Genomic DNA, 27,715 nt, shown 5'->3' with positions numbered 1-27,715 from the left:
GTGCCACTTGCTCCTTCCCTGGAATGAGACCTGGGAGAAGAATGCACAGCACAAACCCAAATCATTTCACCTGACAGAAGGAAGAGGAAAGGAGATGAGGGGGTTCAGATCCAGGGTCCTGCTCGGGTGCTGAGCAGCCTCAGGGTTTGCCCACAGACAGCACCTGCACAGATTTAATTGCTGCCCTTGTCCCCTCCCTGCTAAAAAGGAGAGGAAGAGAAACCCACCGTCCTTGTTATGAAGCACTTGTACAACAACATATCCACGCCACAGGCTGTAACCAAAAGTGTCAGTGAGACACTGGGGGGTCTCCAGTGTTGGCAGAGCTCAAGGATGGGTTAAATAAACAGCTGCTGGGAATGATTTTGACACAGATTAACCTGCCTGAGGGCAGGAAAATGGACCTTGCAAGGTCTGTTCCCTTCCCATGTTCCCTGATGCAATGACTTCACAGGCACAGTTTTCCCTCCCCCGTCTTAGAAAGTTCTGGGGATGCTGAAAATGTGAGCAGCTCAAGCTGGCCACAGATGTGTCCGTGGTAGAAACCATCTTCCCTCAAAGGGAAACCTTAGTTAGCTGGCATTGAGCAGAATAAGTATGTAGAAAGGAACATGCAAGGATCAATGATGATACACAACATTCAACCAGGTCTATAGGGAAGACAGCTGAGTTTACAGACACCAGCCTACACACGGTGTAATTCAAGTGCCTGCACCCAGATACGCAGGGTGGAGATGCAGTGACTCATTTGACTATCACCCTTCTGGTCCTGAGACTGTTTCTCAATCCTCCTCCTCCCCCAGGGCTCACTTTTCACTTCCAGGCTGTCCAAGCTGCTCTGGAGAGCAGCCCCATCCCACCCAGCTAAACCCAACCTGCTCGGTGGTGGCAGACAGGGTGGCAGGACAACTGCCCAGCCACGGGAAGAGGTTTCTTGCCAGGGTCCCCATCAGCAGGAGTTAATACAGACCTGGGATGAACATATCCATGGGAAAGCTGTTGGTAAAGCACCCCGTGGGGTGACACAGCCCCTGAGCCAACACCCAGCTCATCCCCCTCTGCCCTTCTCTCCTTTGGCTCGAGTCACTCCCGTGACTCTCAATTAACATTTAAGATTTCACTGAATAGCTGGCTGATTTATTTTATTTCTAGGGCCAGTAATTTATGGAAATATATTCTTAAAAATCAAACAGAATGCACTTTACTAATAGATGGGCCATTCTCTGACATTTTGCAGAGTAAATGAGCATTTGTGCCCAGTGGCGTGTTGTCCCATGACTGAACCCCTATAAAGGGCTTCAAAAATATCTATTAGCCAAGCTCATTAGCTTAAATATCATTAAAATAAATTATATTTCTCCACACATAGGCCCCAAAGTGAACAGTACTCTCAGTGGTTACAGGTCAAACGCTCACTTACTCTAAGGACTCTGTGCTGAAAATAGAAAGGGTGTTAAAATTAGTTTACACAACTGCAGTGGTGCAGAAGACTCCTGGTACAGAAATGATGAGTCCGTGCCTCAGTTTAAAAGCATTAACATTGAATATGCAGAATTTATCACAGATTTTCTTTTCCAGAAAAACCCACTTTAAGATCTCCTGCTGGTTCTCTGAACATTAAGAAGATCTTTACCTTAATTTTACTGCTTTTTAGATTTATTCATGTATCCATCTTGCCTGTTTAGAGACCCAGTTTAAGGGAATGCTTTAAGGCGGGTTTATTTTGGTGTAGCTCAGTTTCTTACATTCCTGGTTTCAGTTGTGAGGGGGGGTGGTTTGTTTGTTTTTCCATTAGTCAGGCCAAAAAAACTAAACAAAAGTAGCACCAGCTCCATTCAAACCACACAAACTCAATTAGGCTGATTTAAAGCACTCCCCATCACCAGGGCTGATTTAGTGCCCCTGCCAGGCGCCGCCAGGGCACTGCCCGCGCATCCCGCTGGGATCCCACCCTCCTCTGCTGCCAAGCAGCTCCCGCTGAAGGTCTTGCTGCCCAACCCAGCCCTTGCCCCGAGCCAGGATGTGGCAATGGGCTCACTGGTGGCCCTCAAAGTGCCACCCTCACAAAACAGAGGGCACAAAGAAGGCAGGTGTGTAAAAGGAGACCTGGAGATGATGCAGCGACAGCAAATGGACCTTCGGTCCATAAATCAAGTATTTTTGAGGAGCAGAAATGTAGCTGATTTACATTTTCATTGTGGTCAGCTTTGCTGAGCCCAGGCTGCCAAAAGGCTGTGTGTCCTTCTCTTTCTTGTCTTACCATCAAATTATTTCCAAAACTCTGAAGAGTCACATTTATATGATTGTAGGGGCTTACAGGAAGGCTGGAGAGGGGCTTTTCACAAGGGCACGTAGTGATAGGATGAGGGGGAATGGCCTTAAGCTGAAGAAGGGCAGATCTAGGTTGGATATTAGGAAGACATTCTTCCCTGTGAGGGTGGGGAGGCCCTGGCACAGATTGCCCAGAGAAGCTGTGGCTGCCCCATCCCTGGAAGTGTTCAAAGCCAGGCTGGACAGGGCTCAGAGCAACCTGGTCTAGTGGAAGATATCCCTACCCAGGGCAGGGGTTTGGAACTGGGTGAGCTCTAAGGTCCCTTCCAAACCAAACCATTCTGGGATTCTGGGTGGGGCTTTTTTTGTTGTTAGAATATGGAAGTTAATACGATGCAGTGGCATCAGTAAGGACATTACTGGAGTCTGTGTGGTTGCAGAGAGGTCACACAAGCCTTGCTGTGCTCTGCTCAACACCTCTGCTACGGGCAAAGGGATCTAAGGTGGCTCCAACGGCCACGGGCTGAATTTGCAGAACTAATAGTTACTGATGAATAATTTTGTCACGGCACAGTGAGCACGACAACCCTCAGAGTGATTTTCACAGCCCGACAGGCTGAAGCAACGAGACCTTCTGGCCTCGAAAGAACACCCTCCCAAAACTCTGCTCCCACCTCGGGCAGGTACCTCCCCCCAGCCCCGCAGCTGCTCTGACTGCAAACACAAACCAGGCAGCGGGCGGGTACGAGGGCCGGCTCTCAGTCATCTCGGGAGTGAAAAGTACATGTTATTACCGGAGCAATTTGTATGTTGCTATTCTCAAAGCATCACATGAGTTGTATTTTCCTTGTTAGCAGCACCTCGAGAACATTACTGCCAGTGTAACAGAAATCCAGCCCTGAGGTCCCCCCGCCCAGGCTGTGACAGATTGCTCGGAGAAACAACGCGGTGATTGAGGACCTGGACTAATCACGGCAATTGATATAAATTACCATGTCAGCTACACCGATGCCGCAGTCTGCAGGTTCACACCTCATTAAGCTTCCAAGTGCCAAATGAATCAACAGGGTTCAGCAGAACCATTCTTAATTAATTGTTGTAGCAATAGGGAAAAAAGTAACGGAAAAAGAGAATCAGAACTCCCAGCGCAGGCGGGCGGGCTTGCACAGACTGAAACCTTCTCCGATTTAGCATTTGAGATTAAAGCCGCCCACGGACTAATCTCAGCCAGCAAAGAACTGCCAGGGGCTGGTTTTGGACTAGGGTGGAGTGAAAATTCAGGCTGGCGACTTGGAGAAGTTTTTCCTCGAGTTGTGCAGTGTGTTTTGCATAGAGCTCTTCAGGCTCCGAGTTCTGTTGCCTGTGAAATCTCCAGGTTTCGATTTCCCACCCCACCCCAGCGGGCAGAGGCCACTGCTGGGCACCTTGGAGTCTCTTGGAGCTGAGGGAAATTGCAATTCAGCAGCTTATTTTTAAACCAAATGTGTCCACTTTTTCCTATGTTCCCCGAAGCAAGTTGCAAAGTTACTAGTGATGGAAGAAGCCAGGAAAGCTGTGGTCTCACCTCTGGCAAAGCTCCCAGCCTCCTGCTCCACTGTGGAATGGAATCCACTGTGCCAGGCTGCTGGAAGGACACAAAGCTGAGCTCAGGGGACAAAAGATCAGCAGCTGCAAGAGGCTGAAAAGCAAAGGACTCTCCAGCCACAATGCCCCTGTCCTCACAGGGGGCTCTCCTCCAGCACACGGCAGCACCAGAAAGTCTCATCAGAGCCTGGAAGTTCTGGAGCTCAGGGAACGCTGCAGAAAGACCAGCACAGCCTGTGGGATCATGGCATCTCCTGTGGCTGAACCCAGAGCCAGCCTCTACAGGCACCTCCCGCGGCATCTTTAGGATGGATTAAACACAGCAGCAGCATCCAGCTCCCCAGAGCACAGTCACACCCGCACGCCCGTGGAGCAGATCCAGCCGGGGCTGCGGCGAGCGCGGCTCGTGCTCTCCGGGGGAGTTTTGTGTATCTCCTCCTGCCTTCCCTCGCGCGTTCCGCCAGCTTAAACCCTCCCTGGAGCCCACATCTGCTCACCACACAGCTTGTAAGTGCGTGTCTAATGCCATGGGCAGTTCAGCGCTCAAACCACATTCCCGGCGTTGGATGTCTCCGGGTACTCACACTTTCCCCACTGCTGCCGCTCCCCAGGCCCGTTTTCCCTGATCTATTAAACATCCAGCTAATATTGATGTCGCAGTGGGGCCCTGACGGCCACAGCTTGTAGCTGTCACTGCTCTGCTCACCAGATCACCCAGTTACTCTACACCATTAATTAACCTGTAATCTCAGTAATTTCTGAGTAAAATGGAAATTAAAGACAAAAATAGAACATGAAAACAGATTTCACCTCTTTCACGCTCGTGACTGGGGAGCACTGATTCAGAGCAAGGGAGCTTTACTGCTGGCCCTCTCAGGGAAGCGGGGTGCCAGGAGTGTAAGGGAGGTGTCGTGGTCACTCAAGAAGCCCTTGCTTTTACCAAAGCAATTTGTATGCTGCTGTTCTCAAAGCATCACATGAGTTGTATTTTCCTTGTTAGCAGCACCTCGAGAACATTACTGACAGTGTAACAGAAATCCAGCACTGAGGTCCCCCCATCCAGGTAGGGGGGACCTTGTTTTAAAAACCTTGGTTTCACCCTTGCAGCAGAGTAATGAGTAGAAATGACCCAGCCCATCACACAACCTCCTGCTCAACCCCTTTTGTGCCTGAGGTGGGAAATACCCAGCCAGTTACGAGGAACTCAGGGCTGTATTAAAACAACATAAGCAGCCAGGAAAACCTGATACTGCAGCTCCAGCCCTTTCTGCAGGGCCTGGTTGGGTCAGAGCCTGGGGGGAAGGCAGACATTGATCCCTGAGCAGAAGGCAACATGCTCACAGCTTGGTGTTCTCAGCACAATGCCTCCCACATTCCCATGCTCACGGACACGTGTGTCAGGGTCTGTATCACATTATCAATGAAAATAGCTTCCCATGACTTCCCAAAAATCCAGTAGGTTCTCACGTTAATTCGATATCTCCTACCCACCTAATACATCATCATTTTCTTTAGTTTCTCTTTTCCCCATATAAATCTCTGCCAAATTAATAAAGTTGACAATTCTTTAAGCAAAAATGATCTTAAACCATATTTCTAAGCTTCAGAATTCCTGTTCTAGCAACTCTCAGTATTAAAAAAAAACACACGTTAATTGCAGTTTGGTTTTGGTAAGTTTGGGTCTAAAAGTACTTGTATTATAAATATTTATATTATAAATATTTTGTTCTCTTACATTTATTACTGCAACTCAGCGCGATAACATTTCTGCTCTTGTTTTACTTTAAGGGATTTAAGGTGCAAATTGGAGGATTAGCAACCCAAATAGAACAGCAGGAATACAGACAGGCTTCCAAGCCCATTTATAAAAGCCGGTTGCCAAAGTCTCCGCTCAGAGGCGAGACGAGCAAGGAGCCCAGCGCTGGGAGGCAGGTTCTTGTGTGGAAAGTCTCTTCACACCTTAATTACAGCTTCTGCCAACCACTTCAGCTCTGGAGTGGGATGTTTTCTCTGGTGAGAGGATACCATTAGCGCGAGGAGCAGCATCCAGGGAAATCACCTCGCAGGGGGAACTCCTCAGACTTCTGTTTTTAGCCACTTTGAAAAGCAAATTGATGAACACACACACACACACACACACACACACCTGTGTGTGCACACGCATCCTCTGCCGCCTCTGCTGGATATTCACTGACACCCAACAGCTTTGCAGTTTATAGGCAAAGTGTGATTTAGGACTTTTCATTAGGGTCATTAGGAGCAGAGTATTAAAGCTCCCCGAGCTGACTGTTTCAGCTATCACAGAATGATTAAATATCCTGAGTTGGAAGGGACCCACAAGGATCACCAAAGTCTGACTCCTGCCCCTGCACAGGACAGCCCCAAGAATGCCACCATGTGCCTGAGAGTGTTGTCCAATTATCTGTATAGAACAGGTTCAGGAAAGGTGTAACACTGTAATTATTCATAACTCAAATCCTTCAGGATTTTACAGTGTGTTAGCATGTTAGCACCAGTATCTTCTTGGAATAGAGACTTATCCCAATTTTTATACAGTACTAGTCCCCATACTCTCAGGGGCCTTACATGCCCTCCACTACTGAGGCTGATGGAGTTTGGTGTGAGACATCTGAAAGTAAAAGGCAACTTTCCACTGGTGCCCAGTGCCAAACCCTTGTCCAGTCCTTCTGACCACAGATGAATGACTGGAGCACTGTCAGGCCCCTCGGTTCAGCTTTGTAGCTCCTGTAGATGATCCTCACAGCTCTGACCTGGACACAACCCGGTGCATCCCTGTGGATGAAGCCATGACACTTCCACGTGGTGCCACAGTGAGCTTCCAGGCATGCCAACATTTCTGCTCCTGCATCTCAGCCTCTGTCATTCCCCAAAGCAGCAGGCACAGCGTTGCTTTGCAGGCCCTGAGTGGGGCACATCTGCCACAGAGTGAGGAAGAAAAGCACATTAAGTGTTAAAACTTACACCAGGTCTCAGGGAGAGGCGATTTCAGCTCACTCCTCTGCCCCAGCTACACGGACCGAGCACGAACAGACCAGTCACTCAGGACAGGTATAAAGCAGTGTGGGAAGGTGACTGGAAGGACAGACCAAAAATCTCAACTTTCTGTTGCAGTCCTGGTTATGTGATCACTTCAGACAATTTCATTTTTTAATTAATGACAGGACTAGCAAATCCTGAGTAATATGCCAGGTACAGCAAAGTTTGGATATATCACAGATGTGTGTGACTCTTCACAGCCCTGGTCCGTGGTGCAGAAGCCCACAACAAAGTGTTAAAGCAATTTAAAACACAACAGGAAACACACCATGACTTCAGCTTTGACAGTCTTCCCTCTCCAAGTGCGTTGTTCCCAGGATGTTACAGTCCCTGTGCATTTGTTACAACGCCACACACACAACAGGTTCAGGCCGTTTTTACCCCTCAGATATTTTCCAGTTGGACTAACAAACTGATTTGATGCTCGCAGCAGCAGGAGCCAGCAGGGGAGCAGCAACACGTTACCCTATTGCCACCACTGATCCATCAGAGATCCAGGCACCGTGAAAGGGAGAAGCAGCTGTGGAGGCAGAAAGCCACTTGTTCAGGACACCGAGTGCTGACAGCTCATCCCCTGCTCTGCCTGGTGCTCCCTGCACTGGCTCCAGCAGCCCTGAGCAACTTCTTCCTAAATCCACAGCGCAGAGCAACTGCACTTGCTGTTTGGAATATCACCACTGGAACGCAGAGTCGCAGCTCGGATGCTTTGACCTTGTCTGCTGTGCTTCCACGCTCAGATTTTAAAATTAATCATCTAATTCCAGGTAACTGCCTTTAAATTCGGCCAAATGGGGCATGAATCTTGCTGAATGAGAAATGCAGGTCTCTGTAGTGAAATAGATTAAGTGCTGCTACGCTCCCCATTTTGTTTCAGGGCTTCGGTTGCAATTGCCGGCTCTAATTTGAGGTGGGAAGACTCGCTGTAGGGTAATTAAGCACGCGAGGAGCTCAGGAGAGCTGCCTGCCAGCACCTGGCAGTGGGATTCCCCTTCCAGAGGCACCTGCACTAAATGGTAATTCCTCCCCTCCATTTCCCACTTCACTCCCCGATGCTTCTCCCGGCAGCTCGGAGGAACAGATGGAGCAATCACCCTCCTCCTCTCCCCAGCACGGACCCCTGCTGCTACCCAGCGCCTCGTGCAGTTGTAATACACATAATTAGGCAAATCAATGGACAATGCAGCATATTAGGGGAGGAGGAGTTACATCAAGGCAGAACACGAATCCCAATTTATTTACTGCAGGAAATAGGACATTTCTGCATAATTGCCAAAAATTGCAGACATGAGATGAAATGTAATCGCAGCCCTGGGAGGTAGGGTGCTGCCATCAGGTCACTACCTGGATTATATGGAGTGCAGCTGAGGGGAGTTTGGTCTCTTCTGGATATACAGTTGATTTATCCTTTCAACATCTCATTACCATTTATGAGTTATGCTCCCGAATCTCTCACACATCCGTAATTAGAGGGAATGATGTTTACAGTCGTTCACCCCACCACTGACTCCAGACCCAAAGCACGACTGAAGGTTGCAAAATCCTCACTGCAAACAGCAGCCAGTCCTGCCCTCCATGGAGAGCCAAGGCCTGCATGGCTGGGCTCAAGCACACACAGATGCTGGCTCCTGACAAAAGTGGCTGCTGAACTTTCTCCTCCCCAGGCACAGTTTTGTTTAAGGTCAGTGCTGGCTCTGTGCTCCCTGCTCAGCAGCTTCTCTCCTCTGCTTCTTCTTCATCCCTTGCAGCTCCCGCCCCATGGAAAGCAGGGCAGGGTGAGGTCTCACCGTAAACTGAGTGGCAGAATAAAAAAAAATATTATATGAACATAAAATAATATAAAATATATTGACATAAAGAGCAGGTGTGCTGCAGACAAGCACCCCGTGAACAGGTGAGGTGATGAGGGGAGAGGTGAACACAAAGGGGACCTTGTGGAGCAGGGTAACGCACCAGAAGGGGGGTCCTGCATGGAAAAGAGGGGTACAAGCCAAGTCAGTGATAGGAATGAGAGAGTTATGAATTCCTGGGCTCTTCAAGGAAGGTGACCTTCCTGCCAAGAGGAAATGCCAGGGATCTCTTTCCAGTGCTAGAACCAGTCCCACATACACACAGTGGGTTTAATCCTGGTTTATAGACGTGAAGCAAGGTTATGCCCCAGGATTGCCTGGGAACACAACCTTTCCCAGACAACCACCAGAGTCTTGTTTAAGTGGTGCTGAGGCCTCACAGACCCCCCTGGGCAGAGGGCTCAGAGGTTTTATGGAGGTATCAATACACAGTGGAACAGAGGCTGAGCCTTGAGACACATTCTTTTGTTACATTTTTAAGAGATTTCTGGGACCTAATTTTGGCCAGGTTTGTCAGGTTTTCAGGAGTTTAGAGAAGCAGTGACTCCAGCTAGTGTGGGTGAGCACCACAGCTCCCAAGACACCAACAGCCTTGAGTCAGACACTCGGATACTGATACACAGAGAGGTATTAGAGAATACATCAGAAATGGTAGATTTTAGCCTCTTATACTCTTGCTCAGCACAAGTCAGTAGCAGATATGGAAGTCTCCACTGTCAGATTTGAGTTTTAATCCTTTTTAATGTATTTTTGTATCCCCTTTCCACAGTCTGAACCTTCTTGAGTTAGGCTGGGTACCTCTGTGAAAGCAGGGAGAATGATTTCCAGAGTCACTCAGAACATCAACAGCAAAGAGATGGACTGGCCACCAAGCTCCTGGGGTCACTAGTGAATAACATTACCACCTGCTGACCTTGCTGGTTTCTAAACCTGAAACTTTTTGCCCTTTTCCATGCTAATCACTATAAAGGAAGCTTCTCCCACAGAAATCACCTGCTGTTGGGAGCTTTCCTCCTTCACGGAGCTCTGCCAACATTTCAGTCCTCACCTAAGGGACACAGCTCTTGTTTTTGTCCCCAAGCATCCTCCAAAATGCCACCAACTGTGCTCATTGTCTTGTGGCTTGTGAATATGAGAAAACAGTTAATGAAATGCAAACCAACATTACCAAGAGCATTTTGGATCCGATCTCAGTCAGGTCTCCAAATGCAGCATTTGTCGCAGCGGGACTGTTACTTCTCCAAAACCTAAGAATACAAAACATGGCATGATTTATGGGTACCACAATACTACAAACCCAAATTTGTTGTGTCAATGCAAAATCATGCCTCACACATGCCCACATAACCACAGGCTGCAGCCCACTTACCACCAAAAAGGGGAGGGACAGATCCACGACAGGCTCAGGAAACACTCCAGTGACTCAGACAACTGACAGGACACCATTTGTTTGTCTGCTGTAGAGGTATAAATACCATCCACTCCTGAAATATTTAAGAAAAGTCTGCAAGTTCACACTGGACATTTCCCCTGGTGCTCATCCTGCTCCCTGCAGACGTGGGGGGACATCATTCTCTCCCTGTGCCAACACCCAAATGCCACCACAGCAACTCCACATTCATTTTCTTCTCCCTCCTTATCTTCTCCTGGCTTTGGAGTGCATTCTTCCTTATCTTGGAGACAAATGGCCTCCACGGAGAGCTCTAAACAGCAGAGCAATTTATCTATTTGACATGTGTTTCCCTGTTTGTTTTCTCCAGCCTTGAGCCATCGGCTTGGGCTGTGACAACACTCAGCTGTGGCAGTGGCAGAGGGTTGCCCAGCCCCTTCACTCAGTGCTGTGAATCAATTCCTTTGCCATATTTATCATTTATTGCAGTAAATCAAGTCTAATCGATGCTTTCTTCTTCAGACGTAGAGCAAAGCCTTTATAGGCTTTTCAGAAAACTGTTTGGAATTAAGGAAAGCTGGGGGGGGGGGAATAATTTAATCACAGAGTAGTTAGGGTTGTTAGTCAATTCAGCACTGATTTTTAATTTGGGGAAAAAAGGTGGCAATGTCCTGTGAGTCACACTGTCGCCATCAAGAAAAAGGAGAAAAGAGCAAAACCTGCTTCTGTTTATCTCCTCCTGATTGTTTCCAGTATTTCACTTGTTGCTTTGAACACCTTATTCTTAAAGCTCCGTGTGAACAAGCACCTCCCTCACACGCTGCATCTCCGTCCTTTTCCAGCCAATTCCTGGATGCAAGAGCCTCCCTCCCTCTCCACACATTTCATGTGGCCCCTTCAGTGCAGCCAAAGCCTGAGAGCACCAGATTTGTCTCCGTTTCCATTTGCCAGGGCTCAGGGCAGCCCAGGGCAGCAGGACTGGCACTTGTGCCACCAAGAGCACACACAGTTCCCTCTCCTGCTCTCCTTGGCAGGAGCAGCGCTCCAGGATAGTGGACAGACCCCTGCCAGGGCCTCAGGCAGGAATTCAGGCTGCTGCCAATCATTTCCCAGCTTTCCCTAAGGACAGCTCAGCTCTGTGAGGATGTGGGGTTGGGACTTTGCCTTCGCTTGGCTCTGGATAAAAAGGGAGGTCGGTGCTGTTCCAGAAAGGTCCATGGACAAGTGTCAGGATGTTACCTGGAGCCATCTCCCCACAGAGACCTTCACTGGCCCCAGGGGAGCTCTGCCACACAGAGAACAGTCTAGCTGCCCTAAGCACTGATATAAGCTTCACTGATTAACAACAATAAACAAATTATATTTCCAACCCAACTCTGTTTAATCTCTCCCCCAGAGCATTCCAGACACCTCAGACAAGCTGCTTTCCCCTCCTCCAGCAAAATGCCCCAGCATTCCTCCCTCAGGCTTAGCTCATATTCAAACATATTTCCAGGACAGACACTGCAGTTCTGTTCCTTTTGGGATGATTATGATGATGAGCAACAAATGCCTGAAAACCAAGTACTGGCTGTGCTACCAATCAGCCTGGGTGCACGGGGTGGGGAAGGGCACTAGAGACAGGGAGAATTTTAAAGCCAACAGAATAGACTATACATGTATTGGGTTCCTCAGACAGCAGCTGATTTTCAGCCTGAAGGATTTGCAAAACAATTCCTATGGATTCATCCAAATAGCTCCTCTCCAGAAATCTGACTCCTTACCAGAATTCCCTGGCTTCTTTCAGAACCCACAGGAGCTTATGGGCCTGAGGGGTCAGGGGTAGTGGTGGGATTTGGGGTTTTTTTGTTGTTTTCCCAAGTGTTGGTGGTTCACAGATTCAGTAAGCCTTAATTCTGGCTAAACAACATTAGAGCTCCACTTCTCTTTTAGAAGTGTCTCTGTGCATTCTTTTTGGAGAAGCAGAGCTGCTTTTTCATACAGGCACTGCTCGTCCTGAGCACTCCAGTTGTGCTGGATAATGCAGCCACATGTGAAAGAACCCAATATGGAAAAATTTCCCACCTCATCACTACAGAGGTCACATAAAATTGCCATCAATCAACACACAGCAATCAAATTCCATTATCATGACCAGAAAACAGTTTTGCAAAAAGGCACAGAGTTTCTCCAGCCCCTGTTCAGCTGCAGGAAGTTCCAGAATTCACACCTGTAATTTGGGGAAAGCAGAAGGACCTTTGCTTTTTTTTTTTTCCTGAAGTGCATTTTTCCCCTCTCAGACAGCAGCAGCTCCAGCACAGATTTTATTGCTGGCATTTAGAAGAGTAAATGCTCCCTGACACACAGGATGGGAAAGGTTTCTCCCCCAGGGAACAGAACACAGAGACTGATTAAGCAACCAGCAGGTATTTAAGAACATAAAAAATAGTGGCAGATCAGGGCTGCAGCTCTCACTGAACAGGAGCCAGCACAGGAACAGAGCTCACCTGCTGATTTCCAGCAGGGAATAGCACTGGTGAAGAGTAAATCCTTAAGCTTGGGATTTTTACACACTTTTTAATAGCAAGAAGGTTGAATAGTAATCGCAACTTGCTCCTTCAGAGGTGTGAATCAGGGAGCTCCTCTTGGGTTTGTGCTCCTGCTGAAACCAAACCTGGTGGTCCATGTTCCATTCTCCTTCCTTCCCAAATCCTTCTGTAGAGATTAAAGAGCAGCTGATAATTTACAGTAGCCATCTGATTTCAACAACAGAAACTAGTTAACAAAATATATCAAGTGACTGAATTGTTTTAATATTATAAAGACAAAAAGGAGCAGGTAAGTTGGCCAAAGCTACGTGCCAGACCAGCAAAGTCAGGACCAGAGAGCCCAGGTTTGCTCTCAGTCCTGTGCTTGTGACCCACGTGCCACATTGTTCCTTCATTTTGGTTAACATTACTGGCAGGGTAGTAGGGCCATATGCAGGAATAAGAAATAACTGGGATTTCTGTTCTTTAAAGAGCAACAGAAATGTCCACAGGAGTGCCCAACATTTCAAAAACAACAAAAAAGAATAAATAGATGACAAAACTGCTGAAATAACTCCTGTAAGAACTGCAGAAATATAAGTTTCTATCCCTTGGACACATAAGATGACCATTTTTTCTTGTACTGATGACAAAGACATAGCCTTTATTTTGTACAAAAATTTAGAAAATATATATTTAAAAATAATTTGCAATCAACTATTTAGACTTTTAAACTTGTAACCATTATTTTTGAAGTGGTTAGCTATAAAGCATTTTAAAATTAAGAAATAGTAGTTCAGTGTCAAACAAGTTTGTAGAAACATGATATTTTTTCAAGTAAATCCCAACAGCTAAAGGTAACTAAAATCATGCTACAACTCATTTCAGTTGTATTTGACTAGGACATTATTCTACCACTGAATAAGCTTAATGACAACTGCTTCTAGAAGTTTATTGAAATTATACATTCCCACATCAAATCTCAGACTGTTGAATCAGAGGAGAAAAACAAAAATTAACTATGAGGGTGTCTAACACACAGTCATACAAATTCTTTTCAAAGCAGTCTTGTCCTCCAACAAAAAAAAAAAAACAAAACATCTTTCTGTATCTCAGGACAGCCTTGGGACATCTCATCACAGTGATGAGCTGTGTGCCCGTGGGTCACACTGTGTTCCTACATGGTCCTTTAGTCTTCATCTTCATTTGTGCTGCAGAGAAAAAGCAATGGGTTTGGCTTTGAAGGCACCTCCAAGAAACTTCCCTTCCCAGCAGCATCTTCTGAAAATCTGTCAGGTTTGGGTACAGGGTTTGCTGCTTGTTCCTGTGAAACGCAGCTCGCAGTAGCCAATCCTTCAGGCTGCTCTGAGAGCCTCATTGCAGAGTGCATTTGCATTTCCAATTCCTCTATCAATTTCCCAGGAAGAGACACAGATTGCAAAGAAGCTTCTGCTGTTCCATCACTAACCCCCAGCGCCGAGGTGTTTGTGCCCTGCCTCAGTCCATTACAGTCAATAAGTGGAGCTGTCCTCTCCTCCTCAAGTGTGCCTTGGAAGGAATTTATTTCCCCATCTTCACTGGTTGAGGACTCTTGCTCATCTGAATCAGAGCCTTCTGTCTCAGATGATGAAGTGCTGCTTGATTCTTCAGAGTCACTCGTCTCTGACTCCGAGGAAAGCAGCTGTTGCTTGGAAACTGTGCCAGCAGCTTTTAACGCGTTCTCTTCCTCCTGTACCAGCACTGCTGCTGCTTCCAGCTCCTCCAGTTCCAACCCCATGTGGGACTTGGTGAGCGTGGTTTTCTGCAAGGACTCAGAGAGTGCAGCCAACTTTTTTGACCTTTAACAAAAGAACAAGATGTATTACTGAACTTTACAAACAGAACTTTCCCGTTCGGTAACGAGAACACAAACCTTAAAACATTTCTACTATTTGCTTGCTGTGCAGAACAGCTTCTTCAGTCCTGATTGTAAAAGCAGATGCTACAGGAGGGGGAAAAAATAAAAAGTACTCATAATTACGATTATTTGGGGTAACTTTGCCCACAAGGTTAGACAATATCCCACGGAAAGTCTTCGTGATACTTTCAGAAAAGATACGGCTGCTTTGGTGCTGCAGCAGTGCACAGTGAGGGAGAAGGCAGTTCAGAACAAACCTTTCCAGGATTGCTGTCTTTGGCAGCACATGTGGCTGGCTGCATTAAGTTTACATGCAGCAAAATCATTTTGGTTTACTACCCTTGAAGATGTGTCTGTTAAATGTGTATGAACCAGCAGCACTCGCTGATCAGGGCCATCTCAGTGATCCATCCTCCTCTCCCAGCCAGCCTGGTGCACCCATTGTCACAGGAAGTACTCAGCACCCTGTAGATGTGCTTTACCTTTCACTTGGAATTCAGCTGAAATAGAATTCAACAGGAATAACAGGAGCATTTAGATCAACGCCTCTAATAAAGCAGACACACCCCATCAGCTTCCAACCCTTGGTGCAGCCCCATCCATTCCCTGGAGTGTTTGGAAGTCAGCACGTGCTTTCCCAGAAAAGGGCATCGGGGATTTATAAACAGAGGCCAAAAAGCAAGAGAGTGCCTTGAAATGGAGGGTGGTGAGGGCAGAGGGGAAAATGGGTATAAAATAACAAACATACATCCTGTTTCTTGTTGTAGAGTTTTGCCTCAGACTATCAATCAGCTTTTCACCACTTCCTGCAGCAGCAGGTCTGCAATAAATCCTGCAGTAACTGACTGGGTTTCATTTCCTCTGCCAAAGCTGCAAACCTGCAAGGCACGACACACTGACACTGGAGCAAGGAGCTGGGGATGTAATACATGACTCCTGCGAGGCAAAAGTTAAAGTGCTTGTTCTCTCAGTTGAATGATTTTAAAGATCTTTATATTCTATTTCCCAGGGGGCATAATTACTCAGTAGAAGATTCCATATTGTTTTTTTCTCCTAAAGGAATTGTATTTATAAGGGGGGGGAAGGAAAATTCAGTGCAGCTTCTTACACACTTTACAGACAGTGCAACATTTAAAAGCTGATCTTGGAGCAGAACATAATAAACTTCCTTAGTTCAACCCACAGACTAAAAAAACTAAGAAATAAGTTTCCCAGAAGTGAAGCAACAGAAAACAATTTATATTTCTATGATTTTTAAATGTAAAGCTAAGAATTAAATATAACATCATCCTAGCAGTCTCTACTATAAAGTCAGGTAGCAAATTTTAAAAATCTGCATACTTAACATTATTCTGATGTTTTCTTTTTGGCAATTTACACCCATTTTATTTTTGTCAAGATCTTGATTTTTTTTCTTGAAAAGTTATGGAGGATTTGAGAAATTGCCAACCTAATTGGGAACAAAGAAAGCATTCTCCCTGCTCCATCATTAAAAAAAAAAGGAAAAGAAGCCAAGTGATACACTGAGAGAGGTTCATGGAGCCTTGCAGGTAGGTGGGAGCACAACAACTGGCTTCCAGGGAAATCTGCTTCCTGAGCACATTGGTGAGAAGCTGATTTATACCCCGAGTCACCAGAGTTTATATCCCTTTCAGAAAGCATTTGGCTTTGCTTTTGAAACAGTCTCCTTTCTCCCCTCCAGCTCTATGTTGGTGTCCCCTTCCCCTGTGAGAGCTGTCAGTAACATGAAGGTACAGCCCCTCTTCCTGTGCTATTCCCTGACCGTCCACAGCAATAGGAGCTCCCAAAGCTGGATGTGCCCTGGGACAGAGAACACTGTTTTGTCCCAGTTTTAAATGTGGCTCCCTTTAATTTCATTGACAGGCACGAACAACTAACTCACAACACACCCTCTGGCACAATTTCCTCTGGTGACACACCTACAGCTCCCACTGCCTCAGTCTCACCCACCTGTTCCACTGCTGCCATTACAGAGTGAAAATCAAATTTCAAAGTCCTGTTTCTCCTCACACTTCTATCATGTCTGTCAATTTGTTTCCCAATTCTGTATGTATTATTTGGCTTTTTCCTATTTCTGCTGTTCTGATTTTCCATGCATGTTTTCCTTGCTTGATATTCTCAGTCCTTAAAATCCTCTCCTCCTCTTTCACTATTCTCTTACAATGCAGTTTATTGATATAGAAACATATCCCATAACTGCATCAAGTATTAAGGAGGTGTATGACATCATGTGCTTTTTTGGCATTAATAAATACTTTACTGGGCTCCAGATTACTTAATGCCAAATGTCAGGGAAAAAACCCCCACAGTGATATATTCCTTTGGCTCAACACACATGATGTTACTAAATTCAATGTGGTCCTACTGACAGATAAAAGAATGGTCTCTCTTAAGCAATAAGCTGGTTTTTTTAGCTCTTAGACACATCAGGTATCTGTCCCTGCTCATTGCAGGGGGTCAGACTGGATGGCCTTTATAGGTCCCTTCCAACCCAAAATATTCTGTGATTCTATGAAAAAGTCTCTTTTCAGTTCCTCAGATTTCTTAGTAGGCCAAATGTTTCTTCCCAACTTTCACTCTGCTCCTTGAGGTCTCTATCAGAAAAAAAAGTGGACAATCTGCAGAGCTCAACTTTTCAATACAAGAGACAAAGTCAAACTGTCACCTATTGACAAATTTATACATAAAAGCAGAAAATTCCACTCTCCAACTTCCCAATCTTCTATTAAATGGAAAAAAAAAAAGAGCACTTAAAGCACAGGTTGAGGGGTTTTTTCCTCCCCCTGTGCAAAGGACTAAGAGAATTACAATTAGCTATCAGTTCATCTACTTTAAGGCAATTATCTAATTTGAAGGAGAACTGAGTTTCAGGAGTGCATTTCACATCAGCCTTAAGAAAAGGTGGGAGCATTCCCTGGACAAAAACCAGGGCAAACAGCCTAAAAATCAGAGCATGGAAATGCTTTCAATGGGAGACTGGGGGTCCCTGAGCTAATGATTTCCCAAGCTGAAAGATAAGCAAAAATGAGATCTCATGTATTAGAGACTTGCAGTAAACAGGTCCTGCTGTTTCCAAAATCTTTCGAGTAGTGTTTGAGAGATTAGACAGCAAATACTTTAATTTTTCAAGTATGATTAATGGAATCCATGATTACTTTAAGACATGCTCATTCAGTATGCACATTTGTGGTAATGATATCTTATTATTATGGTAATAGTGTTCTTACATAAACATGCATAATAGGTTTTAAAGGTGCTACACATGATAATTATTAGTTATCACAATGTCAGTTGCTTAAGGAAAATGTTTAATTACAGGTTAAACTGATCAGATGCATGTTTTGTTTAATGTATAGCTTTGAGGAACAGATAACAGAGGCATCTCGGGGCTTGTCCGTGTAGTCTGGAATTAAAATTCCAAGACAGAACTACAGTAATCCTTGCCTAAGCACAAGAGAGTTTCTTCAGGTGCTAGAAGAAGAAAAAAAAACCTTGTTCTACAGATCTTAGATTATAAAAGAGTGAAACTGGGCTGAAAAGAACAAAGGACGAAAGGAGATTTAGCAAATAAAGGGAGATGGAGAAAACAAGGAGGGGAAAAAAGGAGGATTATGGCAATAGGAAAGGGAAATCATTACAGGTTTCCAGCAAAGGCCTCCTGTGGCAGCATGAGGAGAGGTGATGGTGATGGGACTGACTGCAGGGCTGAGGGGTGGGAGGAGAGCAGGACACATCTCCAGGTGAAGATGAACACTCCTGTGAGCTCCAGGTCTGCCTTCTGTTCCAAGGAGTACAGAAGGCAGTGGGATCTGAAGAATCAAGATAGCTGTTATCTCCAGAACATAGAGCTATGAGAAACAGGTCTCACAGAAGACATACATTAGGGATTTGATTGTTTCCAAGGAAGATTTAACATAAGCTGGAAGGAAAAACAAAAGTCAGCCTAGTCACTCAGAGTAAAAATAAATGCAGGATTTGAGTGGGGGGATACATCCAGCCACAAAATCCTCTAATTTTTCCCAAATGCTAAAAATAAGTAATTATGCTTCTATATATTATGTCCATCAGTCAGAAATCACAGTATGAAAGGAGAAGTTTTAAAGAAAGTGTTAATGGGCCAGACCTTTCCATCTGCCTGGTACTTGCCTTACATCCAATTCTCTTGCTTTAGCAGTTAAAAAAACCCCCAAACAACTCAAAGAGAACTTGAATAAATGAAAACCAGCATTCTGTTCCTGATTCTGTACGATGATGGCACTGCACACCATCATGGCAAGGGAATCACACATTTAAAAATCTGTACTGAGTATTTGCAAACATGGGAGCAAATGTTGTTGCCCAGAGAGGTTGTGGACTCCTCATCCCTGGAAGTGTTCAGGGAACCTGGTCTGGTGGAGGTGTCCCTATCCATGGCAGGGGGGTGGAACAAGATATCTTTAAGGTCCTTTCTAATCCAAACCATTCTGTGAGTTTATGAAATAGTCACACTGGCAGCACAGCCTCCCAAAGCCGGAATCAGTCACATTTTGCTGTGGAATGAGAAGTGACTTTCCTTGCACAGGCACAAGCTGCAGCTTGCTTTTGTTTTTGTAAACAATAGAGGGATTATTTCTACTGCCTCATCAATTTGGCTTTGCATCTCACAGATGTATACAAACAACCACTGTGCCGAGTACACAGTGTAAACAAGGTGTAAGACACAGCAAAAAGCAACAGAATTTCTTTGTTATCTGCCCTGGCTCAGTCACAGCCAAGTGACAGCACGAGGAGCTGCCACAGCAGATGAAGCTGTTCCTGCCTGAGCAGAGCAGGAGAAGAACAAAGCATGGGAACCTGCGTACCACAAGCAGTGACAGCAGCTTTGTTTACCAGCCTGGTGTCTGAACGTGACCTAACTGGTCTTGGAACCAAGCTGGAACCTAACTAATCTCAGAACTAACCAAAGTCTTGATGCATTCTGTTGTTCCCATGTGCTCGCTGTGCTACACTGGGAATCAGTCCTCCCCACTAGCAGGGCTCTGACTTGGCTCCACGGGGCTGACAAGACGTTTTAAGTGTAAAACACTTTACATTAATTATCTTTAAGCCTCGCGGGCAAGATAAACAGGTCTCAAAGAACCAGCAGATACTTCAAGCGCAGACGTGCCTTTGGAGCGATGGAGGTTCCACCAAATATGAAAATGGGCCTGTCTCCCTGCCAAGCTCTGGTCCCCTGGTAGCCCTGCAGTTCCTTGGGATGCATTCAAATACAAACTAGCAGCGTGCTGTGCCAGTCAGCAGGGCTGACAGATACAGAAAGGGCACTTATTTAACTTATCTCCACTCAGCAGGAGCTCTGGACACACAGGATCCATATAATAGTAAAGCTGTTGCATTAGGCAAAAGGTTTTCTGCCTGCTGGATCACAAGATATTCCCAGAGCCTTAATTGTATATGTTTCACATATGAGAAGTTACCAAGTTTAAGGAGAAAGCATCAGGCTCTATTTACACTACCCTTGTCCACAAGGCCTGGCAAAACTGACTCATGAAAATGTTTCACAGATAAAACAGATAAGATACCAAGCAATGCAACCAGCCAAGAGTATCCCCACATTAAATGTGCTCCAAATTACATACCTGGCAGCACTGCTTACAATTTCCCACAATTATTCATTTAGCCAGAGGCACTGTAAGTATTAAGACAATCCCAGAGTTAAAATTATCTCAAACATCACCAGATATTATCCCAAAGTAGAGCCTCAGCAGTTCAGATACAGAGGACATGCAGATTTACTATCTGGAAGATACTGAAATGTCAGTTAAACTGTAAGGAAAAATGGAATTTCCTGCCTTGCCACCAGACTGGTTGAGGACAGGCTGCAATAGGACACAACTGATGTTTCTGCACGGTCTGTCACTGCTGAACAAAAGGGCACCTGCAAAGGGCCAGACCCTCCACACCCTTCAGATCATCTTATTTTCCTCCTGCCCTGAGTGGCTCTTGCTGGATTCCATCCATCACTGTCTTCCAGCCCAAGGCTTATCTGCCCAGACAAAAGGGGTATGAAGAGACATTGTTCAACATTCAGTCTCCTGATAATGCCAAATGAACTTCCTGCAGGAACTCTGTCACGATCTTGATGGAAATTAATCTCCCTATGGCAGTAAATCTACAGCTTAAGGTCTCTTGAAGCAGAAGGTTCAACAAGGTACAGCCAAATGTGATAGCAGAAGACAACAAAGTAAGCTCATACAAGAATGATCCAACTAGTCTAATATGTAATCAAGAAGGAAATAAATTGCTCTAAAATTCAAATGCAGTTTGTGTCTAGTCCTGCACAGCTACTTGAGCAACCAAACTGGTGATCTATGGGGAAAATGTGTCTCTTGAAACTGGTAACTGAGCTCACTCTGTTAAGCAACACCTTAAGTCACTAGATCAGCATATTCTGAGAGCCAGGGGTGGAGGATAAATGGGGGAGACACACATACTCTTGAGTAGCTGCAACAGAACTTAAATTTCAGGCTTTTAGCCCAACAGTAGAATGATTCCTTCAGAAGGGCAACTAATAATGACAAACATCCCTCCACATCTGACATACAATTTCAAGCAGCTTGAAGGAAAAAAATAATATAATGATTGAATTCTTATGATACAGAATTGACAGGCAATTTGATTTTAATAAAATATTCAAGACATGAAACAGTCTAGGTTTGATCAACCCTGACTGCTAAGACATAGAAGTGATAATGATGATGGTGTTGAATGCAAAAGCAGAATTCATTAATGCAGAAACAGCTCAAGTCAACAGGCACAAAAAAAAGGCACAAATGGTCGAACAATGAGATTGGATCACAAAAAATCCCCCAGTTCAGGAAAAGAATCCTTGCAAATTTACCTGCAATAATGAGAAACTCATCACACTGAACACATCATCCATTTGCCCAAACTATGCTTTAGAAGTCACGGGTTACAAAAGAACATGAGCCTCAGAGTCTGCCTGGAGACAAGAGATTAAGGCTCAATTACACCTTTTAGCACGTGTTTTATGTGAGATGCCATATTTCACCATTTTTTTATTTCACTTCCAAGGTTATTTGTAATGAGTGCTTCAATTATACACTAGTCAATGACCTCCAACAATAGTGAAATAGCTTTGAAAAAGCAAGCTCAGAAGCAGTGACCAAAAATACTGCAATTTAAGTTCTGAAAGAAATTCTGAGTAGAAAGTAGTCCTGGTAAATGTGAACAGACAGTGCCAACCACTTTGCCTATCCATGCACACTGCTGTAGTACAGACTATGAGAACAACTCTAACTTCACACTGTTCTCATTACTCAGAACTTTGTACACACCTTTACCCCAACTCCCCCACAAGCTCGGGGAATCTATGCAAACATTTTATTTCACCCAGCTCTGGGAACATAACTGTTCCCCACAGTGAAACACGGCTAAAACAAAGCATAACAATAATACTATGAAGTTTAAGGCATGAACTGGAAAATACACACCTCATTCAGAAGAACACAGATAATATTATTTCATAATCATCAGAAAGATGAACATGCAACATCTACTAAATCCCTTCCCAGCCTTCATTAGCTGGTTAGCTCATCATGACCCTACCTGGCTTATGAGATCTGAAAGGATCACAGAAGGGGTTGTACAATTAACAGCCAGGGAGATAAACACAAACACCACCATTCAACAGTTTCATGTGCTTAGTTTATGATACATTTTCACAGTAAGAGGCAGAAGCAATAAATAACGCCATTAAAATCTCATTAGCTCTGATCAATGAGTACAGAAGATAACAAAAGTACAAAGCTGAATTTAATGTGTTGGTAAAGGAGAAATAGAAAATTTTCTTCAAGACTCAGGTAAAAATTGACCTAAACTTTAACTAATCTTCTGCCTTACCAGCAGCAAAAGAAAGACAGATGAGTGTAAACACACCAAAAATAACACATTTGTTCACATGAATTAGTCCTGGAGTAACTACTGTTTTCTTAGGAAAGAAAGAAACCATCTTCCCTAAAGACTGTTCAAATTCTGCACTTCTTATGAAAAGCAGCTGCTGAAATAAAAGCTGCTCAGTCTGTGCAAGGTATTTTATGCAATTACAGGTAAGAATTCATGCTTTCTATTTTTCAAGATGATGGATTCTGATTTTTAGCCTAAATAACTTAGGTTTAAACAATTAACACTCTCCATGTCCATACTAACTGTTAATTATTTCCTTTCTAAGTACTCCTGGAAACATTAGGCATTTTCATCAAATTTAAGAGCAACTAGAATTTAAAGGAGACCTTTAAATTCCTACATATTTCATGAAAATAAGCAGAGATATAAATAATGAGCCTCATGAGAAAAGGCTGGCAGGACACAGCTCTCATGTCCTGACTTGGTAGGAGGCCACGGCACGCACACACCAGCCAGCTGATCCATGCTAATTCCAGCTGTGGAAATGCCTGGTGGAAGTGTCAAGGGATGGGAGGAAGAGACAACAGCACAAGGCTTGGGTTGGGAAGTTCATAGAATCTTTTTTTTTCCCTCCTTGTCTTGTAGACACCACATAAAGCAGAGACTGGAAGAGCGTTCCCTGCATGTCAAACGTTCGTCGTAAACACGGGAAAACCACACTGCACAAAAGGGAGCACTGGGGTCAAAGAGAAGTCTGGAAAATACATCTCCCTGTAAGCAAGATGCCACCACTTCAAATGGATGGGATGGGAAGAGCAGAGAGACAGGGTGAACAGACCACTTTGGACAAGAGAAACCCCCCCTTCTCTTCAGGTGACAGAAAACAGCCCTGCACCGTAAACAACGGCTGATGGGGAGAATCCAGCGGGTTTAAGGGGAACACAAAGTGCTTTAATCTTGAAATTCTGGCTTTCAAAGGGCATTACGTGGATCCTGAAACTAAGAGAGTGATGTACTTACAGTGCAATCCAACTGGCAGTCTTGTAAACATGAACTGCCATCTACATAGCTTAAAGTATTACAGTTTGTTAACCATAAATCAAATATAAAACATAGCACCATCGTTTCAGTTTAAGTGACTTCTTTTATGTTAATAAGTCTGAATGTTTCAAGTGACTTTCCTCCATATTTATTCTGAAATTCCACGGTGCTTCTTTCATAATGAATCTAAATACTGCATGAGCTGAACTTCACATTTATAAATATTTAAAAAAAAGATGAAGCTTTCCAATATAACATCTTATTTTCATTACTCGGTGTTTTTGATAAGTTGAAACCAAACAGATCATGGATTATAAAAGAAATCAAGTACAGCTTACTTATTTAGATGATATTATGAAAATATTCATAAGAGAAAACAGACTTGGAATTAATATTGGACTATGAAAAGAAACTGAACAGTATTTATAAGTTTTAAAAACAGTTTAATGGATCTTTGTTGCCAAAATATCTCCAGTAAGTTGCAGCCAGTCCAAACATCTAACAATGGCACAGCTTCCAAAGTTATATATGATAAACACAAATAATGAAAGATGAATAGATAACTCACCACAAAACAGATGCAGAGAAAGAAAGAGATTTTATGATGTGATAGTAATATTGGCTGTATTACAGAAATGGAACACACAGTTGTTCTGCATTAGCTCCATCTCCCTCACATTCTGAACTGCCATTACCTAGAACTGAGTCTTCACCATCACTGCTGGTGATCCAGGAGAAAGTTCTCCTAGCATTGCAAATGATACAATTTGTGTTACAATATGTGAATAAAAGCTACTCACAGACAGCAGGGCAGAAAACGTGAATTTTAGTGTCAGGATAATGCCAGTAAAGCCCTGCATTACAAAAATAACAACAATGGCTAGGAACAGCCTTAAAGGCACAATTAGAAACACACTACTCCAACATGATCCTACCCCTTTGCAGTGGAATTTATCCACCAAAAACACAGTGAGGTCAATCAGTTTTAACTCTTATGCTGCTCCATCTCTTCCGACTGACACCCCTAACACTTGAAGGGAAACCACCACCTGCAGCCTTCCCACTCACAGTCCATTCTCATCTCACACAATCTGAACAGGAAAAGACACCAAACCCAAGCATCTTGCAAATTCCTGGCAGATTTTCACAAGGGTCTCAAGTGAACAGCTGCTCCCAGCTTCTCCCACCACCCCCCCCCCCAGTGTGTTGGGGCACCTGGTACCAGTTGCTCCAGGGCAGGACAGGACAAGGGGTGATGGGTTTAAACTGCAGGAGGGTCCATTTATATTAGATACAGGAAAGAAGTGTTTAACAATGAGGGTGGTATAACACTGCAATATGTTGCCCAGAGAAGCTGTGGGTGCCCTATCCCTGGAAACATTCAAGGTCAGGTTGGATGGGGCTCTCAGCAACCTGGTCTAGTTGAAGATGTCCCTGCCCGTGGCAGGGGGTTGGAACTAGATGGTCCTTAAGGTCCCAACCCAAACTCTTCTATGATTCCATGACCATGCCTTTTAGGAACAATAATTATTACTAAGCTAGCTACTGACCACACTGGAAGCAAACCAGGAAGGCATTTTCAGCCTGGAGATCAGCTTCCCACTTGGAGCAGAGCTGCACATTCCACCTGTTTGGAAAGGGAACCATCACAGGAGCTCAGCTTTCCCCTCCCCAAACCAGAGAACGAGTCAGCTGAGATGTGCTGACTGAAGAGACATGACACAGCTCACTGACCCTTCTGTAGGCAGGTAGGAAATGCCTCCCCACAACTTTGGAAAATCAAAGCTGTAGCCTGAGGGGGGGAAAAATGGCTTTCTTCTTTTGCCTTCTCTGCCCACAGCAAGGTGCATTCAGACACAGCCTGAAGGAACAGGAGCTGCAGAAAAATGATGGAATAAATAGGAAAAAACAACAGAGGGCAGGAGAGGAAAAACATCAAAGGAAATTGCAGCTAGCAGCTGGGAGGAGAGATTAAATCCCTTGTTAAAAATCCATGTTTTACAGGGCTTGCTAAAACATACATGAAGGGGAACATCTGGTATTATACCCACCTGTCTATCACCTTTTTGGGCCCTCAGGGCAAACAGTGTTTTGCCTTAAGGCTTTTAAATCAGTATATTATATTACTTGGGTATTGTTATTTACAAAGTGCTCTGTGTGCACCTCCTGCTTCAGAGACAACTGAAGTGACAGCTCAAGCCTTAAAAAAGATGCCACACTTAAGGAGAGGCATTGGCAGCTTGTGATGGCAGCAAACAAACAAACTGTATTAAAAACATGCATCAAAACAGTGAAAGAGGAGACATGTAATGTTCTTGCAAATTATTAGTTACTATTTTTAAATCAAAGAACTGTGATCTAAGGTTTAAGAGCAGAGGACTTGGGATGAAAATAAATAAATCTGGGTTTTCTTCCAACAGTCAATGTACTCTTTGATAAATTGGTTAACTCTTATCTCAGTTTTAAGGAAAATGATAGCATTTCCTCTTGTGAGGCTGTTTTAGTAGCATGACAAATTGCACAGAATCTCCAGTACTTTCTGCACCAGACCCAGAGCTCATGTTTGAGCCACAAGGTGTTTTTTTGAGCTATGCTATCATGATGGAAACAAATAAGACACTACAGAATTACCCAGCAACCCAGGGAGAATGAGCCAACTCCTAATTCCTCTTCACTAGGAAAATGCAAAAACTTACTTCTGTCTGAATTTTTCCTGCTTCCTGTTCAACTAGATGCATTTGTAATTTTTTGTTATACTACCCAATGGCTAAAGCCCAAAATCTCTGTCCCATCATACTTGAAGACAAGTCTACATCAAACTTTAGCTGTCTTACCAATGAACTGCTGAGTTTACCTGGTGTCTTTGCCTCGACACAGATCAGTCAGGAAACACTGTTTCCCCTCTAATTCTCTCCATTTTTCAGCATCTTTTTGAACAGACACGAGAATCAGTCTGTGTTTTAACACAGTCTTACAAATGATGCATTCTAAGGTCATACCACTTCCTTCTTCTAAATGATACCACTCTATCTCTGAGCAGGTGAGAGGGTGAGCACACTTCAGCTGAAGAAACAAAGAGGTGCTCAGGTTCAAATTGTTCTCAAGCATGACCCAACCTATTTTTCTGAAGCTGCTGCCCTCAACTGTCTTATATTCTCCAATCCATAACTCGACCTACAATCTTTTATCGAGTGTGTCATTTTATACTTGATTGTATTAAAATGCAGGTTGTTCAAATAAGCACTTAAGGCCAGTCTGGGACAGCCTGTGCAATTCATTTTCAGCCTTGAAATAAATAACATTTAACACCACAAAAAATTTATCTAAAAAGACACATACTGTATTTTCTTAAGGATTTTCAAACCTCAAAGACACCACCTGAAGTAGCCACTCTCATTATTGGTAAAAGCTTGAAGAGCAGCTGGGGCACCTCAAAGGTAATTCACCACCACAGGCCACCAAGGAAGTGAATGAGAAGCAAACCTAGAGCAGCACAATTACTCCAAGCAGTGAGAAAACGTGCTGCCTGCTGAACTGGCTGCCAGCAGTAGTAATGCCAGCTTGTAAAACCTGCTAAGAAGGAATTACAATAATTGGGGATTGTAGTCATGAGCTACAATAATTGGGGATTGTAGTCATGAGCTACTGCTGCAAGTCATCACAGGACAGGGAGGGTGCAGCCCTGATGAACCCTGTCTTCCTCACCCTGTGCATCAAGAGGTGCAATCACAAGCTGCACCAAGATTTTTTGATATATCCCTTGTACCTGTGTGGCTCTTCTTAAGCCAAAACAGCAAGGGAAAGAATAGCCTTCAAATTAAAAAAATCTCCCAAATCCAATGAGTTCTTTTGTTTTTCAGAGAGTGGGGGCAGAGAATTAAGTGGCTCCAGTTTATCCACAATGACAGTATCATTAAAGAGATTCAGTGAAAAATATAATCCTCTAACTACAAAACAGATCAAAATAAGGCATTTTCTGATGGGGCTGTTACACACTCTGATAAGTAACACAACTGTCTACATCAGAACACAGGCTAAAAGCATATGCTAATGGCAAAGCTGCTTTCAGATCAGCACCATGAAAGCAATTTGGCTTTTCTCTGCACCACCTACTTCGAAAACTGGAATTTTGTCAAACTTGAAATTACTGCAGCCTTCACTAAACTAAGATTGACATGGGCAGCAAGGAAGGTAG

General features: G+C 44.3%; 1 protein-coding gene across 4 annotated transcripts in view; it reads right to left on the bottom strand.

The window, feature by feature from the left end:
• Positions 1-12,679: 12,679 nt before the first annotated feature.
• SHQ1 (SHQ1, H/ACA ribonucleoprotein assembly factor) overlaps positions 12,680-27,715 on the bottom strand; it is a 45,477-nt gene continuing 30,441 nt past the window's right edge. For 3 of the 4 annotated variants that reach the window (XM_032699369.1, XM_032699370.1, XM_032699371.1), the window contains exon 12: positions 13,579-14,494. In XM_032699369.1, the coding sequence (XP_032555260.1) occupies positions 13,846-14,494 (649 nt within the window). In that variant the 3' untranslated portion in view covers positions 13,579-13,845. Of the gene's footprint in view, positions 14,495-27,715 lie in introns of all 4 variants that reach the window. The other variant, XM_032699368.1, reaches the window with a different exon arrangement.

This window comes from Chiroxiphia lanceolata, chromosome 11 (genome assembly GCF_009829145.1).
Source record: "Chiroxiphia lanceolata isolate bChiLan1 chromosome 11, bChiLan1.pri, whole genome shotgun sequence".
Lineage (NCBI taxonomy): Eukaryota > Metazoa > Chordata > Aves > Passeriformes > Pipridae > Chiroxiphia > Chiroxiphia lanceolata.
This window is presented reverse-complemented; position numbering and strand designations above follow the sequence as displayed.